The 15,940-nt window shown below is 47.4% G+C and overlaps 1 protein-coding gene across 1 annotated transcript; it reads left to right on the top strand.

The window, feature by feature from the left end:
- Window positions 1-5,953: 5,953 nt before the first annotated feature.
- Window positions 5,954-11,758, top strand: FABP1 (fatty acid binding protein 1). The gene is made up of 4 exons (XM_061156273.1): window positions 5,954-6,153; window positions 8,370-8,542; window positions 10,755-10,847; window positions 11,633-11,758. Exons 1-4 carry the CDS (start codon window positions 6,087-6,089, stop codon window positions 11,681-11,683), a joined length of 384 nt encoding a protein of 127 aa, XP_061012256.1. The 5' UTR covers window positions 5,954-6,086; the 3' UTR covers window positions 11,684-11,758.
- The last annotated feature ends 4,182 nt before the right edge of the window (window positions 11,759-15,940 follow it).

Here is a 15,940-nt window from a genome sequence, read left to right as displayed (position 1 = left end):
TTAAGGAGCTTACAATGATTGAAGAGGCAGAATAGAATATGATCAGCAAGGCTTAAGAAGGTGTTTTAAACGTTTTTGTCGAAGGATGTACATCCTGAAATCCCACCCACAGGATATGAAATAGCACGTGACAGAAACAAGAGACTTGCAGGAGCGATGACATGGCCGACGAAGCTGATATGAAGTCTTCCCTCAGGATGAACCTGCCACTTGAACCATAACAGTGTTTCCGATGTACAGTTGAGGTTACAAGAAAATAAAGAAAAATCCCTTGATGCCAGGAGCTCCGTAGGAACTGAAAGTTGGAACAGTAAGCAGTGAGCTGAGCCTGGAGCACCTAGAGACATTACCCACTGGCCCAGGGAGATGGGAAGGAAGCTTGTCCTCAAGTTTTGCGAGTGTGTGTGCTCAGTCACATCCAACTCTTTGCAACCCCGTGGACTATAGCCCACCAGGCTCCTCTGTCTATGGGATTTCTCAGGGAAGAATACCGGAGTGGGTTGTCATGTCCTCCTCCAGGGATCTTCCAGACCCAGGGATCGAACTTTCATTGTTCCCTGCATTGGCAGCAGGGATTTTTTTTAACACTGAACCACCTGGGAAGCCCTGTCCTCAAGTCAGATCAACAGAAAAGTTGGTCTTGAGCGGAGATACCTCTGGACACCCTACAGAAGCAGATGCAAAGTGCTGTAACCCCCCCATCTGATAGGAGCGTCACATCCCTGAAGGTGACACAGGTTGACAGTGTTTTCAAGATACAGAGACTGTCAGGATCATTCAACAGATAAGTAAGTGGAGCCCCAGAGAAGCTCAGGGCTTTTGTTCAAGGTCACACATCTGTTAGCAAGGAGAGCTAGACCCAAACTCAAGTCCTTCCCCTCCTGTAGCCCTACCTCTAAAGAAGTATGGCTCACGTGGCATCTCCCAAAACACCCAGGAAATTGGGCAAACTGGAGCTGCAGGCATCCTGGGGTCAGATCCAAGTGCAGAGGAGCCTGGCCTCAAATGAATGGCGGTCATATTCTGGCTACCAAAAGGCTGTCCCTACTTCCATGCCTCCACGCTGCTCATCTGAGTAGGGAAAGTAAGGAGAAAGAATGTCTGGTGGGGCTCAGAGGGGGCTGCAGTCTCGGAGTGGACAAAAATCAGAAGCTGAGACCGTGAAATAGGAGTCTTTTTTTTTTTTTTTTCTTATTGGAAGCCACTTGAACTTTGTCATCGAAATTGGACTTATCTCCTCTTGTGTTTACTTAGCTCGTGGGCGAGAAATGTCATTAACCTTTTTGATTTTATGGAAAACCATTTACAAGTGTTAAATTTTGCTATGACCACTAATCTCTGTGGCTTCAAGACACACATGCCCCCCCCCACCCCCCACAGCCTAGCCGAGAGCAGGTTATCGAGGGCTGTCTGAGAGTCTTCCTGTCTTGGATCTGGGGGAGGGAAGAAGCCCTTGCTTCATACCTGTAGTCTTGGCCCACATGCCTCTGTCAGGCTGTCTCTGTGTGGGGGCTGTAGGGTCTCCAGCAGCTAGGCCAGCCCCTTGCCCAGTCTCTGAGCTGGTCATGCTCAGTGCTGCCTGGATGGGGAGGCAGGGAACGCAGGGCAGGTGGAAGGTTTGCAGGGAGTTGGTTCTTAGGCACTGCTCTCCCTCAGACACCAGAAAAGGTAGCCAATCCAGGCTTCCTGAGAGGTCTCTGGGATTGATACTGTCCTGCCCTATGAAGAAACTTTGATGATGCTCTGGCCCCCTCTCCACCTTGGAGCCCACTGAGCAGCGCTGTGGGTGTGGCATTTGACATTCCTGGTCAAGGGGAGAGAGTCCAGATGTGGAATTTATGTCAGGTATCCCTTTTCAAGGAGGGGTGTTAGGCAGGCATGACTGCATATGAGAGTGTGGTGTGTCCAGGGCACTGCCATTGGTCCTCCCAGATAGAGCAGGGAAGGTTTTGAGGTAAGAGGAGGTCTCAGGTATAAATGAATTTAGCCCAAGGCTCAACCACCGCACAGTCATTAGACAGACACATGCCAGCTATCAGCCTGTGGGCATTAGCCTACATGTGCTTCCCTGATGGCTTGGTGGTAAAGAATCCGCCTGTCAATGCAGCAGATTTGGGTTTGATTCCTGAGTTGGGAAGATCCTGGGGAGAAGGAAATGGCAACCCACTCCAGTACTCTTGCCTGGAGAATCCCATGAAGAGAGGAGTTTGGTGGGCTACAGTCCCCGGGGTTGCAGAGAGTCAGGTATGACTGAGCAACTGAACAACAATAGCCTATGTAACCCAGATGCCAGCAGAGATTGGATGGTCCTCTGGGATTTGAACAAAACTAGCTTGAATTTCTCCTAAACCCAACCTAAGATCTTGGGAGATCCCTGAGGAAATGCATCCCTTGGCCACTGGTCTTCCTGGTACCGTTTTCAGTACCAGATACTGTTCTGAGTATTTCTTGCTTTCAGTACCAGGTACTGTTCTCAGCACTTCTTGTTTTCACTGTGCTGTCTCGGCTCCATCACATCAACCCAGAAGTGAAGCTCAGCCCCTCATCATTTTCCTCTTGCACATCTATTGATGCAAGAGTTATACTTTACTGAAACATGGAGGCAGCTGGCGAGAGAATTAAAGAAAGATGGATGGGGATTCACTTGGCAGCAAACAAGCAGTTTCAGATTCAACATCAGTCCTCCTAGAAACCTCCCTGTGCCTGGGAGTGCCTTATTGACCTGTCACCCCATATTACTGGCCCCTCTCCTTTCTGCATGCTGCCCTGCTCTCCTCTCTCCAACCATCCGGGAAGGAGAAAGAAGATGTAACCAGTGTCTCTCTCTCCATCTCCTGATCAGCACAGCCCTGCTTCATCATCTCAGCCTCACTGAACACCTCCCCAGCTCCCTTGCTCTCTCTCCCAAGCAGCTTATCTGATCATTTTCTCTCTCTTATACACACACACACACACACAGAGTTTCCTCTCTGAGACGAATTCTGATTCCAATTCTTAAGATAATGGATTTTACTTCTTTGTGTGTATGTGTGTGTGCGTGTGTGTGTGTGTGTGTGTGTGTGTGTTCAGCTGTTTCAGTCCTGTCCAACTCTTTGAGACCCCATGGTCTATAGGGCATCAGGCTCCTCTGTCCATGGGATTCTCCAGGCAAGAATACTGGACTGGGTTGCCATGCCCTTCTCCATTTACTTTCTTATATATCCCACTCCCCAAAAAAATCATCGTCCCACCTGGTGGAGACCCTCAGTACAATGAGACATATTTAAGGAACCTAAGGTTTCCCCCAGTGACTCAGATGGTAAAGAATCTGCCTGTAGTGCAGGAGACTTGGGTTTGATCCCGGGTCAGGTTGGGAGGATTCCCTCGAGGAGGGCATGGCAACCCACTCCAGTATTTTTGCCTGGAGGATTCCATGAACAGAGGAGCCTGGCGGGCTGCAGTCCATAGGGTGGCAAAGAGTTGGACACAAGTAAGTGACTCACACAATCAAGGTTCAGAACAAGACAAGAGGAGGCTGTGCCGGCATCCTCTCTGAGCCATTTTCCCCACTTCCATGCCAGGGCCAGGGCATTCGTGGTGACTAAAAATGGCTGTGAGTTCTCAGCATACAAGTCTGCTGCTTAACGTTCTCCAGGGACCGTCCTGACTTGCGGCCTGGAAAGCACGTTGTGTCCCAGGCACTGTCAGAGGGAGGGCAGAACAGAGCCCGCCTCTACACTTGGAGGGAAAGGTTTACTGGTGCCAGATCCCCAGGCACATCAGCCACTACCCTCTGCCCACACTGTTCGGTAGGTAGTGATCTCCCTGTGGCAGGACGTATGCTAGTGCACCTGCTAGGAAAGCCAGAGCTGGGCTCTGGCATGAGCACAAGGACTTCTAAGGTGCTCTGCTGGATCAACATTTCTGAACTCTGGAAGTTTGGCAAAGTATTGTGAGAGGGCTGGAGATAAGGGAACGCACCTCTATGTGGGCTGACACACCCTGTTAGTCTTGCTCTGGGGCACCGGTGTCCCCTGTCATGAGTCCTCAGCTACTCATGGGCCCCCTACCTCATGCACAGTCAGAATCTGAGGGCTTCTAGGCTTGCAGAGCGGATGGGCCAGCAGCCCAGCAAGTTCTGGGGTGCAGAATTCTGGTGGGGAGGGCTGCCAGTTTGGCAGATGAGAAAGTGAGCATCTTGGTAACTGTGCTACAGGTAGGACCAGATAGGATCCCCCAGCAGCGGAGAGAACTATCCAGCAAACAGAGAGAGCTCTGTCTGCAATCTCCCACCATCCACTCAGACTCAAGCTGGAATGGCAGACCAGACTGCAGAGAAGGGAGAGAGACTGACACGGGTGGGAAGCAGTCACTGGCTCTTGGACCTGGGGTCCACAGTACCAACCCTATTCACATCCACTCATGCTAAACTTTCAGCCAGGAGCAAATCTGTTAGATACACATACACACACACACACACACACACACACACACACACACACACACACAAATCTCTTGGCTGCCCAGCGCCAACAATTCGGTGGTTTGATAGGGTGGACCAACCTGACTACTCTATCTCTCGTTTTTGTTTAACGAGAAACAACGTGGCCTCATTGTCTGCTGACCGTTTCTATTTGCTGACTCATCATTCACTGGACGTTGACTACGTGCCTATGTGCTGGGAATACCAAAGAAAAGGTACAGTGGAAAAGAAGACTCAGAGAAAAAAAAATCCCAGTAGGAATGAGAATATAGATATTTGCAACGTGATCTCTGAGCCCAGAGTATTCACAGAGAAGGTGACCAAGGGGAGAAGAAAAGAGAGGCAGAGGGAGCCCCGTGAAAGCCAACAGGGAGGCAGGGATACCCCAATAGGTTCAGTTGATCCAGGAGGTCCTTCCCTCTTCTTTCTCCTAACTTGTCTCTGGCTAATTAAATGCATCTCAATTTCTACTTGTCTGATTTAAAGGTATTCTTTCACACTTCCAAAAGGAGACTGTGTACCCATGGTCATCAAGGAGGGATTCCCAGAATACAAAGCAGTTCTAGGGGCTGATGACAGGTTTGTGTGAAGATAAAGATGGGAAGACTTTATGGACATAGTGGGGATGGACTGAGAGAGTAGCACTGACATATATATACACTATATATATGCATGTGCAAAACAGACAGCTAATGGGAAGCTGCTGTATAGTACAGGGAGCTCAGCTCAGTGCTCTGTGATGACCTAGAGGGGTGGGCTTGAGAAAGAGGGGACATATGTGTACTTACAGCCGATTCATGATATTGTCCAGCAACATAGTGTACAGTATGTAAACTAACATAATATTATAAAGCAATTATCCTCTAATAAATTAATTTAAAAATTTGTTTTTTTAAAGATGGGAAGAGATGGTAAGGTTATGTAACTAAAGTGAGATTTTGAGACTGAAGGGATTCCTTGGCATTTTTCCTGGAGCTTCTAGATTTAGACCCCAACACACACACATACACACACACACCTATATGTATATGTGTATATGTGAACATGCACACACATGCAGGTTTGTGTGTATAGGTATATATGGGCTTCTCTGGTGGCTCAGGGGTAAAGAATCTGCCTGCCAATGCAGGAGACCGGGGTTCGATCCCTAGGTTGGGAAGATCCCCTGGAGAAGGAAATGGCAACCCACTTCAGTATTCTTACCTGGGAAATCCCATGGACAGAGGAAGCTGGTGGGCTACAATCCACGGGGTCGCAAAGAGTCAGAAACAACTGAGCAACTAAACAACAACAATAGGAATGTATGCGCGCACACACACACACATTTTACAGAAAGTAGCGCCTTAAAGTCTGCAGGGTTGTAGGGCTTTGTACCTGATTGACACTCACCAATGTTTGCTGAATTGGAGCAATCCGCTGCCAGGCCCATCCTGTTTTTTTATCGTTGACCATTGCTCTCAAGAGTTAATGTTTGACCCTGGCCATAAAGGAGATGACAGCTGATGACTTGTGACCAACTTTTGGAGGGGAAGGAGCCCCCTATAAATTAGCCCACACCAGCCCACACTGGCAGCCCTGCCAGAAGAGCTGGTGGATCAGCTGTGAAGAGAGCCTCTCCACCACCATGAACTTCTCCGGCAAGTACCAAGTCCAGACCCAGGAGAACTACGAGGCCTTCATGAAGGCAGTCGGTGAGTGCTGGGCCGAGGCTGGGATCATGGCCATGAAGGCTTGGCCCTGCGAGTGGTGGCCAGTCAGGGTCCTGAAGTCAGATAGGAGGAGCAGTTCAAGCTTCATCCAGATTTGGAATCATGTTCTGCAGGTTTCTTGTGCAATTTTGGGCTATTCCTCCCTGGACAAGACTATACCTTAGGCAAGTGGAAATGGCACTGAACTAAGATCTGATCTAGATTGAAGCCACCTCCGTAGCTACCTCACTGAGTGACCGTGTTCATTCACTCATTCATTCCTTTCTTCATTCTTCTAACAAACTCTTATTCAAGGCCAACCACACGCTGAGCAGAGTGCTGTGCTGAGCAGATACCACAGAGACAGATAACAGTGAGCTGCATTTCCAAGGTCACAATTTAGAGAGAGAAAAAAGAGAAGAAATGAATGCAACACAGCCTCTTCTAACGTGTCTTGAGTGTTGACTCAGTGCCAGGTCTCGTGCTAAAGCCCCAGATGGGCAACTTCCTGTTGTTAGCCTCCTCTCACTCAGTCATGTCCAACTCTTTTCAACTCCGTGGACTGTAGCCCACCAGGTTCTTCTGTCCATGGAATTCTCCAGGCAAGAATACTGGAGTGGGTTGCCGTTCCCTTCTCCAAGGGATCTTCTGGACCCAGGGATCAAACCTGGGTCTCCTGTATTGCAGGCAGATTCTTTACTGTATGAGCCACCAGGTTGAGTCCTCACCAAAAACTCTGAGCTCGGCACTATTATTTTTCCTATTTTACAGGCAAGGCAATGAAGGCCTTGAAAGAGCAACTAATGCCAACTGGGGTCACACAGATCATAATCCCAAACTGAGTTGAGATATAAAGCCAGCACTGGTTCCCAGGGACCCCACTTTAAATCCTTGTCACCCACTCACCCCACTGAGTAACTTACAGGAGAATGTGGTGCCCGTGGGAGGGTGTCAGGGGAAGGCTTGGTAGGAGCGAAGGTGAGCCTTGGGTCTTGAGAGACGAGAAAGTGTCCCCTGGGGACTGGAGGAGGATATTGTGCTCGAGGGGGAGGAAGCAAATGGGGTGGGGAGACAAGGAAGAGTGCTGAGCAGGAGACGGTGGGGAAGATAGCAAAGGCAGAGATGGGAAGCATTCTGGGGTGGCTGAGAGCTGGGATCTTCTTCTCTAGGACACAACACAACACCTCTTGTCCCTGTATCCCTCACCTGGCAACAGGAGCCTCCCCATCACTGTCAGTGCACCCGGTTTTCCTGAGCCTCAGTTCATATGACAGCACAGATACACTTTGCTATTCATCACACTCTGTCCCCGGAGAAGGGACTCCTGGTCCATCTTCCTTAAAAGCCTTGACGGCAGAAGTGGAGGTAGGAATGGGGGGCATAGGCTTGCCAGGCACGATCCTGCAGCTTATTCTTGTCCGTGAATAGTTTTTTAATTCATTTATTTTGTATTGGAGGATAACTGCTTTACAATGTAGTGTTGGTTTCTGTCATATGTTAGCATGAATCAGCCATAAGTGTATGTATATCCCTTCCCTCTTGAATCTCCCTCCCATCCTGGCATAATTTTTAAGAGCTTCCCTTTCACTCTCAGGAGGGACCTGACTTGGGAGGCAAGCTGATGGTCACCCTGAGTGTGGAGGAAAAAATACTTGCACTCTAAAAGCAAAGTCTCCGAGCTTTAAACAGGGAGGATGGAGGAGGGGGAGCGAGTAAGAAGCAGGTGCTCAGCTAAGGAAAGCTTCCCCGGGGCAGAGAAGTGATTTTTTCTTTTTTTAACAAACCAAACTGGCAAGATAGTGGGCACCTGAGGTCAGGCCAAATCAGGCCACTGACCTTCGCTTTCAGAGGTCAAAGCTCAGTTTGCTCACAGGGCTCCAGGAAGTGCCAAGGCCTCAGGGATCTCTCCTCCCCCTTCTCACCACAGGGTTTCTCTTGTGACCGCCAACTTGCAGGTCCCACCTCTGCTGTTTGGTGGCTCAGTCGTGTCCGACTCTTTCCATCCCCATGGACTGTAGGCCACCAGGCTCCTCTGTCCATGGGACTCTCCAGGCAAGAATACTGGGATGGGTAACCATTTCCTTCTCCAGGCGATCTTCCCAACCCAGGGATCTAACCCGGGTCTCCTGCATTGAAGGCAGATTCTTTACTGACTGAGCCACCAGGGATGCCCCACTCCCACTTCTACCCACCTCTAAACCTTCAATGCTTCCCTCCAGGGATGCCCGATGACATCATCCAGAAGGGAAAGGATATCAAGGGGGTGTCGGAAATCGTGCAGAATGGGAAGCACTTCAAGTTCACCATCACCGCTGGCTCCAAAGTGATCCAGAATGAGTTCACCTTGGGGGAGGAGTGTGAGATGGAGTTCATGACTGGGGAGAAGATCAAGGTAAGAGTCGCCCCCTCCAGCCACCCTCTGCTTCCAGAACTTTTCCTGGAGCCTGGCCCCAGGCTTCCTCCCTCAAGGCTCCCAGCTCACAATTCCTACTGCTGAGACCCTATCTCTGAACCCCCAGCTGGGGTGGAAAGGCAGAGAGATAGCAGAAACCAAGACAATACTGTCTCCACCTGGTTCAGTGGATAAAGAATCCACCTACAATGCAGGGGACATAGGAGACGCAGGCTCGATTCCTGGGTCAGGAAGATCCCCTAGAGTAAGAAATGGCCACCCACTCCAGTGTTCATGTCTGGGAAATCCCATGGACAGAGGAGCCTGGCGGGCTACAGTCCATGGTGTTACAGAGTCAGACACAACTGAGTGACTAAACACACAAGCAAAAAATACAATATTGTAAAGAAATTATCCTCCAATTAAAAATAAATAAATAAACCAGCTCTTAAGAAAGAGGCTCTTAGGGGAGGTGTCAGTTTCCTGGGACCTCCTGGAGGAACTCTGGCCTGAGAATCTATTATTGTCGTTCAGTTGCTCAGTCACATCTGACTGTTTGTGACCCCATGGACTTCAGCACACCCAGCTTCCCTGTCCTTCACTATCTCCCTGAGTTTGCTCAAACTCATGTCCTTTGAAGTCAGTGATGCCATCCAACCATCTCATCTTCTGTTGCCCCCTTTTCTTCTTGCCTTCAATCTTTCCCAGCATCAGGGTGTTTTCCAAAGAGTTGGCTCTTCACCTCAGGTGGCCAAAGTATTGGAGTTTCAGCTTCAGCATTAGTCCTTCCAGTGAATATGCAGGACTGATTTCCTTTAGGATTGACTGGTTTGATCTCCTTGCATTCCAAGGGACTCTCAAGAGTCTTCTCCAGCACTATAGTTCAAAAGCATCAATTCTTTGGCACTCAGCCTTCTTTATGGTCCAACTCTAATATCCATACATGACTACTGGAAAAACCATAGCTTTGACTAGAGGAGAATCTGAGCTCTCCCATATGGAGGGTATGGGGGAACCAGGCCCAGAGCAGGAGTCTAAAAGATTCAGATTCTCCCAGGCCCAGAAACGGGCAAATGGGAGTCAGTGCAAAACCTTAGCAGAGCCCTAAGTTCATCCCTGATCCTAAGGAAATGGCTTTGCCAAGCCTAGAGCTGGTGGTCATGGGGAGAGACTTCCTGAAGAAGGTGCTGGCTAATACCAGAGAACCAAGGCCCCAGACAGGCCTTCAGATCAAGCCTTGCAGGTTGGTCAGTGACCCCTGGTCTTCGCTACCTCATCTGTGAAATGGGCACAGTCACTTCCCAGAGCAAAGACAGTGGATAAGCTAGCATCACCTCTACTGGGCTGTGGATAAGGTATTCAAGCTGAGGGGTAGGATGTGTGAGTGGTGGGCAGGCGGTGGCAGGGAGATACAGGCAAGGGGGTGCCCCTCACAAAGGGTCTCTATTCCTCCCTCCCAAACCCCACAAGCCAATACTAGCATCACCAATACCACTGAGCAGAGATCCCCACTCCTCTACCCCAGTATCCCCTGACCCCAGAAAACTTTGTGGATCTGTCTCAGCACAACCATTGGTCTTTTTTTTTTTTTTTTTTTTTAATCTTTTCTAGTAACTCTTGACTTCTGCTTCCCCAGATAAAACATTACAGGTCAGGAAACCTATGATACATTTTAGAAGGGAAACTCTCTTATACGCCTACAGTAAGGGGCAAGCTGTCATGGCCCTTTCCAGCTGTCCATTTTGGAGGCAAATTTTAACCTTGGCCAGTATCTTCTGCTCCCTGCTGGGTTTCTGTTACCTCTTCCTGCATGTGTGAAAAGGAGACCATAAGAGAAAAGATAAAGGTGCTAGAAGGAATAACATAAGGTAACACAAAACCAAGACAGTTGTTCTCCCAAATGGCCAGTGTTTTGAATCTTACTACTTCCTCCCTCCATTAACTTGGAAAATTGTTACTTGACTTTAGTGTTTGATTTGAGACCACTTAGCCATCTTATGCTGACTCATGGATCACAGCCCATAAATGAAAAGTCTGACAAAAGAAGCCCTGCTGTTTTCTTCAGTTCTTACATGACCTCACTTGTGTTCAGAGCCAGGGAAGGCGGTTTGGTTGCTGTAAGCAGAGTCCCTTGCGGGGGAGCCAACCTCATTAGCAAGAGTTACTCCCTCTTGGACCCCTCCTCACAGGCTATTTCTTCTGTCCCCTACAGGCGGTGGTTCAGCTGGAAGGTGATAATAAACTGGTGACAACTTTCAAGGGCATCAAGTCTGTGACTGAATTCAATGGTGACACTGTCACCAGTGTAAGTCTGTGCTCTCAGCTTGGGCGTCCTAGTACTTGGGGCTGGGTGGGGAGGTGGATAGTGGGGGAGCAGGGGAGACATGAAGAGCAGTGACTATTTCCTGTGGTCAGTCTCTGCTACTACTTCCTGAGCATCCTTTGTGCCCCAGGCAGTTTCCACACATTTTCTCAAATCTTCCCACCAATGCTGAATTTCCTAAATATGGAAACTGAGGCAGCATACAGCCAGGAGATGGCAGGGCTAGGGTTCCTCTGAACTGGATATCCATGGTGATACACTGCATAACCCTAGAAGGAGCCACTCTCATTACAGACAGAGGGGCTTTGTACATTTCTTACCATCTTGCAATGAATAATAAGGCACCTGTGGGAAAGGAAATGGCAACCTACTCCAGTATTCTTGCCTGGAGAATCCCGTGGATAGAGGAGCCTGGCAGGCTACAGTCCATGGGGTCACAAAGAATCAGACACAAGTTAGAGAATGAGCAGGAGCAAGAAGTATTCAATGAAATGTTGAGAAATTGGATTGGATTGAACTGGTTTGGATGGTCTTGCTCTAAGTCACTGATGTAGAAAGGAATTCTGTAAAACGCAGGACAGCTCTGAATGTGAAGAAGTGACAAAGACTTGGCATGGGATTTTAGCAAAGATTGCCTACCCTTCCTCCGGTCCTATAGAGAAAAGAGGCGTTTCTGAGTTGCTGCATATATTAGCATACTGGGGCTTAACTATTCTTTATAATTCTACATCAGATGAACATTTCATGATTTCTTTTCTGGCTTTCAGACCATGACGAAGGGCGACATTGTCTTCAAGAGAGTCAGCAAGAGAATTTAGACAAAGTCTGCATTTCGTATTCTTTTATCGTGTACAACTAATGTAATAAAGTGAACTTTGTTTTAAGAAAAAAAAATGTCTTCTTTTTGCTTAAAGGAGGAAGGGGAAAGGGAGGTAAAGGAGAGAGACTGAGAGAGAAGTGGACCTGGTGTTGCCTCTCTCTCTCTTCTTTTAATATTTATTTTTGTTTATTTGGCTTCATCAGCTTAGTTGCGGCATGCAACATGTGGGATCCAGTTCCCTGACCACGAATCAAACCTGGGCCCCCTGCATTGGGAATCTTAGCCACTGGACCACCAGGGAAGTCCCCAAAATGTCCTTTCTTCTTGATGGCTTTTCCTTAATGGGGTTCTTGAACACTGATCACCTCTAGTTTTGTAAATCTTGATCATCTACATATTACATCCTGCAGGGTTAAGTCTGATTCTCACCCTGAAAGCAGACCCCAGGCTGTCCACTCAGGCAGTCCTATAAGGAACACAGGTAGCCGGATCTGTAGACCAGCCCTGGAATGACATGTCCCGCCAGACAGCCACACAGCAAGGAGCTGGAGCATGAGGCTGTGTGGTGGACTAGGTCACTCCTGTGGGGACAGAGAGACCAGGATCGCTGGACAGGCAAAGGAAAGCCATGCCCACAAGTGTGGCCTTAGCAGCCCCACCAGCCTCACCCACCTAGGGACATAAACAAAAGGAGCAGGCCCTGAACCACCCAGTGGACAATTCTCCCTCTAGGGGGCGCCAGAAGTGGACAGAGGAACCTCAAGTAGAAAGTCCTTCTGGGCTGTGGGCAGAAGCAGATTAAGGGAGAAGAGGGGTGTTTTCCCAAATGGTACCCTGTTCCAGGCTCTGGTAACTGTTATGAGTTGAGTTGCATCTCCCCAAAACTCACATGTCAGAGTCCTAACCCTCAGCCTCTGATTGTGACCTTGTTCCACCACAGCCATTGCAGATGTAAGTAGGTAAGTTAAAATGAGGTCATGCTGAAGTAGGGTGGGTCCCTAATCCAAAATGGCTGGTATCCTTATAAAAACGGCAAATGTATGGGGACTTCAAGCTTCCCAGGTGACTCAATGGTAAAGAATCTGCCTGCCAATGCAGGAGACATGAGTTAGATCCCTGTGTTGAGAAGATCCCCTAGATCTCCTCCCCTTCCTAGAGGAGGAAATGGCAATGCACTCCAGTATTCTTACCTGGAGAATCCCATGGACAGAGGATTGTGGCAGGCTACTGTCCATGGACTTGTAAAGATTTGGACACAATTGAGTACAAGCAGAAGCAAGATGAGGGGTTCCCTGGTGGTCTAGTGGTTAAGACTCCACGCTCCCAATGCAAGGGGCCTGGGTTCAATCCCTTGTCAGGGAACTAGATCTCATATGCTACAAGTAAAGATCTTGCATGCATGCCACAACAAAGATTCCTCGTGCTAAGACCTAACACAGTTAAATTTTTTTTAAAAAAGCAGAAATTTAAGGAAATGGAAACATGCACACAGGGAGTATGCCATGTGGAGACTGGAGTTATGCAACCACAAGCTGAGGAGCTAGCAGAAACCAGGAGAGAGACTGGGACAAGATCCTTTCCTACCTCCTGCGAAGGGAGCATAGCCTTGTTCACCTTGATGTTCGAGTTCTGGCCTCCAGAACTCTGATATAACAAATATCAGTTGTCTGAGCCAGCCAGAGAGCTGCCAAGCTCTGGAATTTCTATCTTACATCCCTCAGCTCTCATAACTGCCTCCAGCCCACAGAAATCTCTCAACAAATGTACCTTGATGAGACTTAGAGAATATACTTATGGTTGCCAGGAGGAAGAGTGGGGGGAAGGGATATTTAGCGAGTTTGGGATGGACATGTACCCACTGCTGTATTTAAAATGGATAACCAACAAGGACCTTATGCACAGCACAGGGAACTCTGCTCAATGTTATGTGGCAGCCTGGATGGGAGGGAAGTTCAGGGGAGAATGGATACATGTGTATGTATGGCTGAGTTCCTCTGCTGTTCACCTAAAACTTTCACATTGTTAACCAGTCATACCCCAATACAAAATATAAAGTTTTTTTTAAATAATACATTTCCAGAAATTCACTTCTTAAAAAAAAAATGTACCTCGATGAACAAATGACTCTATCACCTTTCCCACCTTCTTTCTTCCCTTTTCTGGAGCTGAAGCCCCATTACTTTTTACTTGCATAGTATCATAGGTCATAATGGCAACTCCCTGCCTCTCTCTCTTACCTGTGAACATTTACCCCATGAACTGTCATCTTCCCTAAAAACAGCACGGGTCATAATGCATCCCAATTCACTGACTTCTACATGAAAGTCAAACTCCGTAAATGGCATCCAAGTCTCTATAACAAGGATCAGTAAACTTTTGTAAAAAGCCAAGAAGTAAATATTTTCAGTTTTGTGGGCCACCCAGTCTCTGCCACAGACCCCCAGTTCTGCTGTGGTTAACAATGAAGCAGCCACAGATGATGCTCAAACAGGTGGGCGTGCCTGTGTTTTACTGAAACTTTATTTTTGAACACTGAAATCTGAATTTCATATCATTTTCATGTGTTCTTCTTTTGACTTTTTAAAACTTTTTTAAAATTTAATTTTTTTTTTAATTTTTAAATGTTGGTTATGCTTAATCTTTGTTGCAGTGTACAGGCTTTCTCCAGCTGCTGTATACGGGCTTAGTTGCCCTGAGGCATGTGGGATCCTAGATGCCAGACAAGGGATTGAACTCATGTTCCCTGCATTGGAAGGTGGACTCTTAACCACAGGACACCAGGGAAGTCTCTGGTTGTTTTTTTCCAACCTATTTAAACATGGAGAAATATCCTTTACTGGCACACCATGTAGAAAAAGGTGGTAGTCACATCTGAGTCATGGACCCTATGATTAAAGTGAAGACCTTGAAATGGGAAGATTATCCTGGATTATCCCACTGGGGTCAATGAAATCATACGAGTTCTAGGTGAAAGAGGCAGGCAAGGAGGGTCAGAGAAGGAGTGATGTGCTGCTGACTGGGGATCACAAACCAAGGAATGTGGGCATTCCAGAAGAGGCACTTAGAAAATGGAAAAGACAAGACACAGATTCTTCCCCAAGAATCTCCTTATTGATTTCTTTCTGCATCCTTAAGAGAAGTAAACCTGAGACATCCAGGTTAAAGGTTGTATCTGGCCTTTAATACACATCTGTCAATTCACTTGTGGGGCAGTGGACAAGAAGCTTAGTCTGAAGGGTAGTAATCAGAGGTCTAAATTTGTTTGGTGTGGCACTGGATGGCAGAGGTTTCAGAATGCAGAGTTCACCCTTTAATGATCTTTCTATCCATTCTGCTGTATCTATGTAGCAAACTCCACTTTTATCGACTGATAACACTACAAATTAATGCGTTCTTCTAAAGTTCAACCGATCACCATGACGTAAATATCCCCACCAAGGCCAATGGCAGGTTATCAGTGTGATGCTATGCAGAGGTAGGAAGAGGTGTGTGTGGCTGACTGTCAACTGGTCTAGCACACCACTGCTTGTCTCTCTTCACCTCCACTTTTTTAGTAGGGGAAGGGGCACCCCAACAGAAGCATGGGTGGAATGCTTATGGACCACTTAGGCACTGTTCTAAGAGATCTATATTTTTTTAAGTGTATCTCTTATAGTAACACTCCATGGTATGCAGAAATAATGAAACTGAAGCATGGATGAAATACCCAGTCCAAGATCATCTAGCTAATATCAGGACCACTGATAAGAACCTAATTTGTATCAGTGTACATGATCTTAAAAACTACACTGAAGAAGTCTCTAAAACTGCGCTAATATAGTAGACACCAGCCACATTGGCTATCTCCGTTGAAATAAGATAGTTAAAAGTTCAGTTCTTCACTCACACTAGATGCATTTCAAGTTCTCAGTTGTCCCATGTTGCTAGTGGCTACTGTATTGGACACAGATAAAATACATTTCCATCATGACAGAGAGTTCTAGTAACACTGCTCTAAACAGACTGACAGAAAGAAAGAAGCTGCACACATTTGCTTGGAAACATGGAAATTTAATAGCCTCTGTGGACTGCTTTAATAAAAACTCAAGTTACACAGTTCTATGTTTCTTGTGCTCTGATCTAAGCAAATTCATTCACTTAATCATTCATTCAATACATATTAACTGAGCACCTACTATGTCCCGTGACCTGTGCTAGGTTCTTGGATTAGAAAGATGAATAAAGGGACAAAGCTCCTGCCCTCCAGAGGCTTACA

This window comes from Dama dama, chromosome 11, assembly GCF_033118175.1.
Source record: "Dama dama isolate Ldn47 chromosome 11, ASM3311817v1, whole genome shotgun sequence".
NCBI classification, from domain to species: Eukaryota; Metazoa; Chordata; class Mammalia; order Artiodactyla; family Cervidae; genus Dama; species Dama dama.
This window is presented reverse-complemented; position numbering and strand designations above follow the sequence as displayed.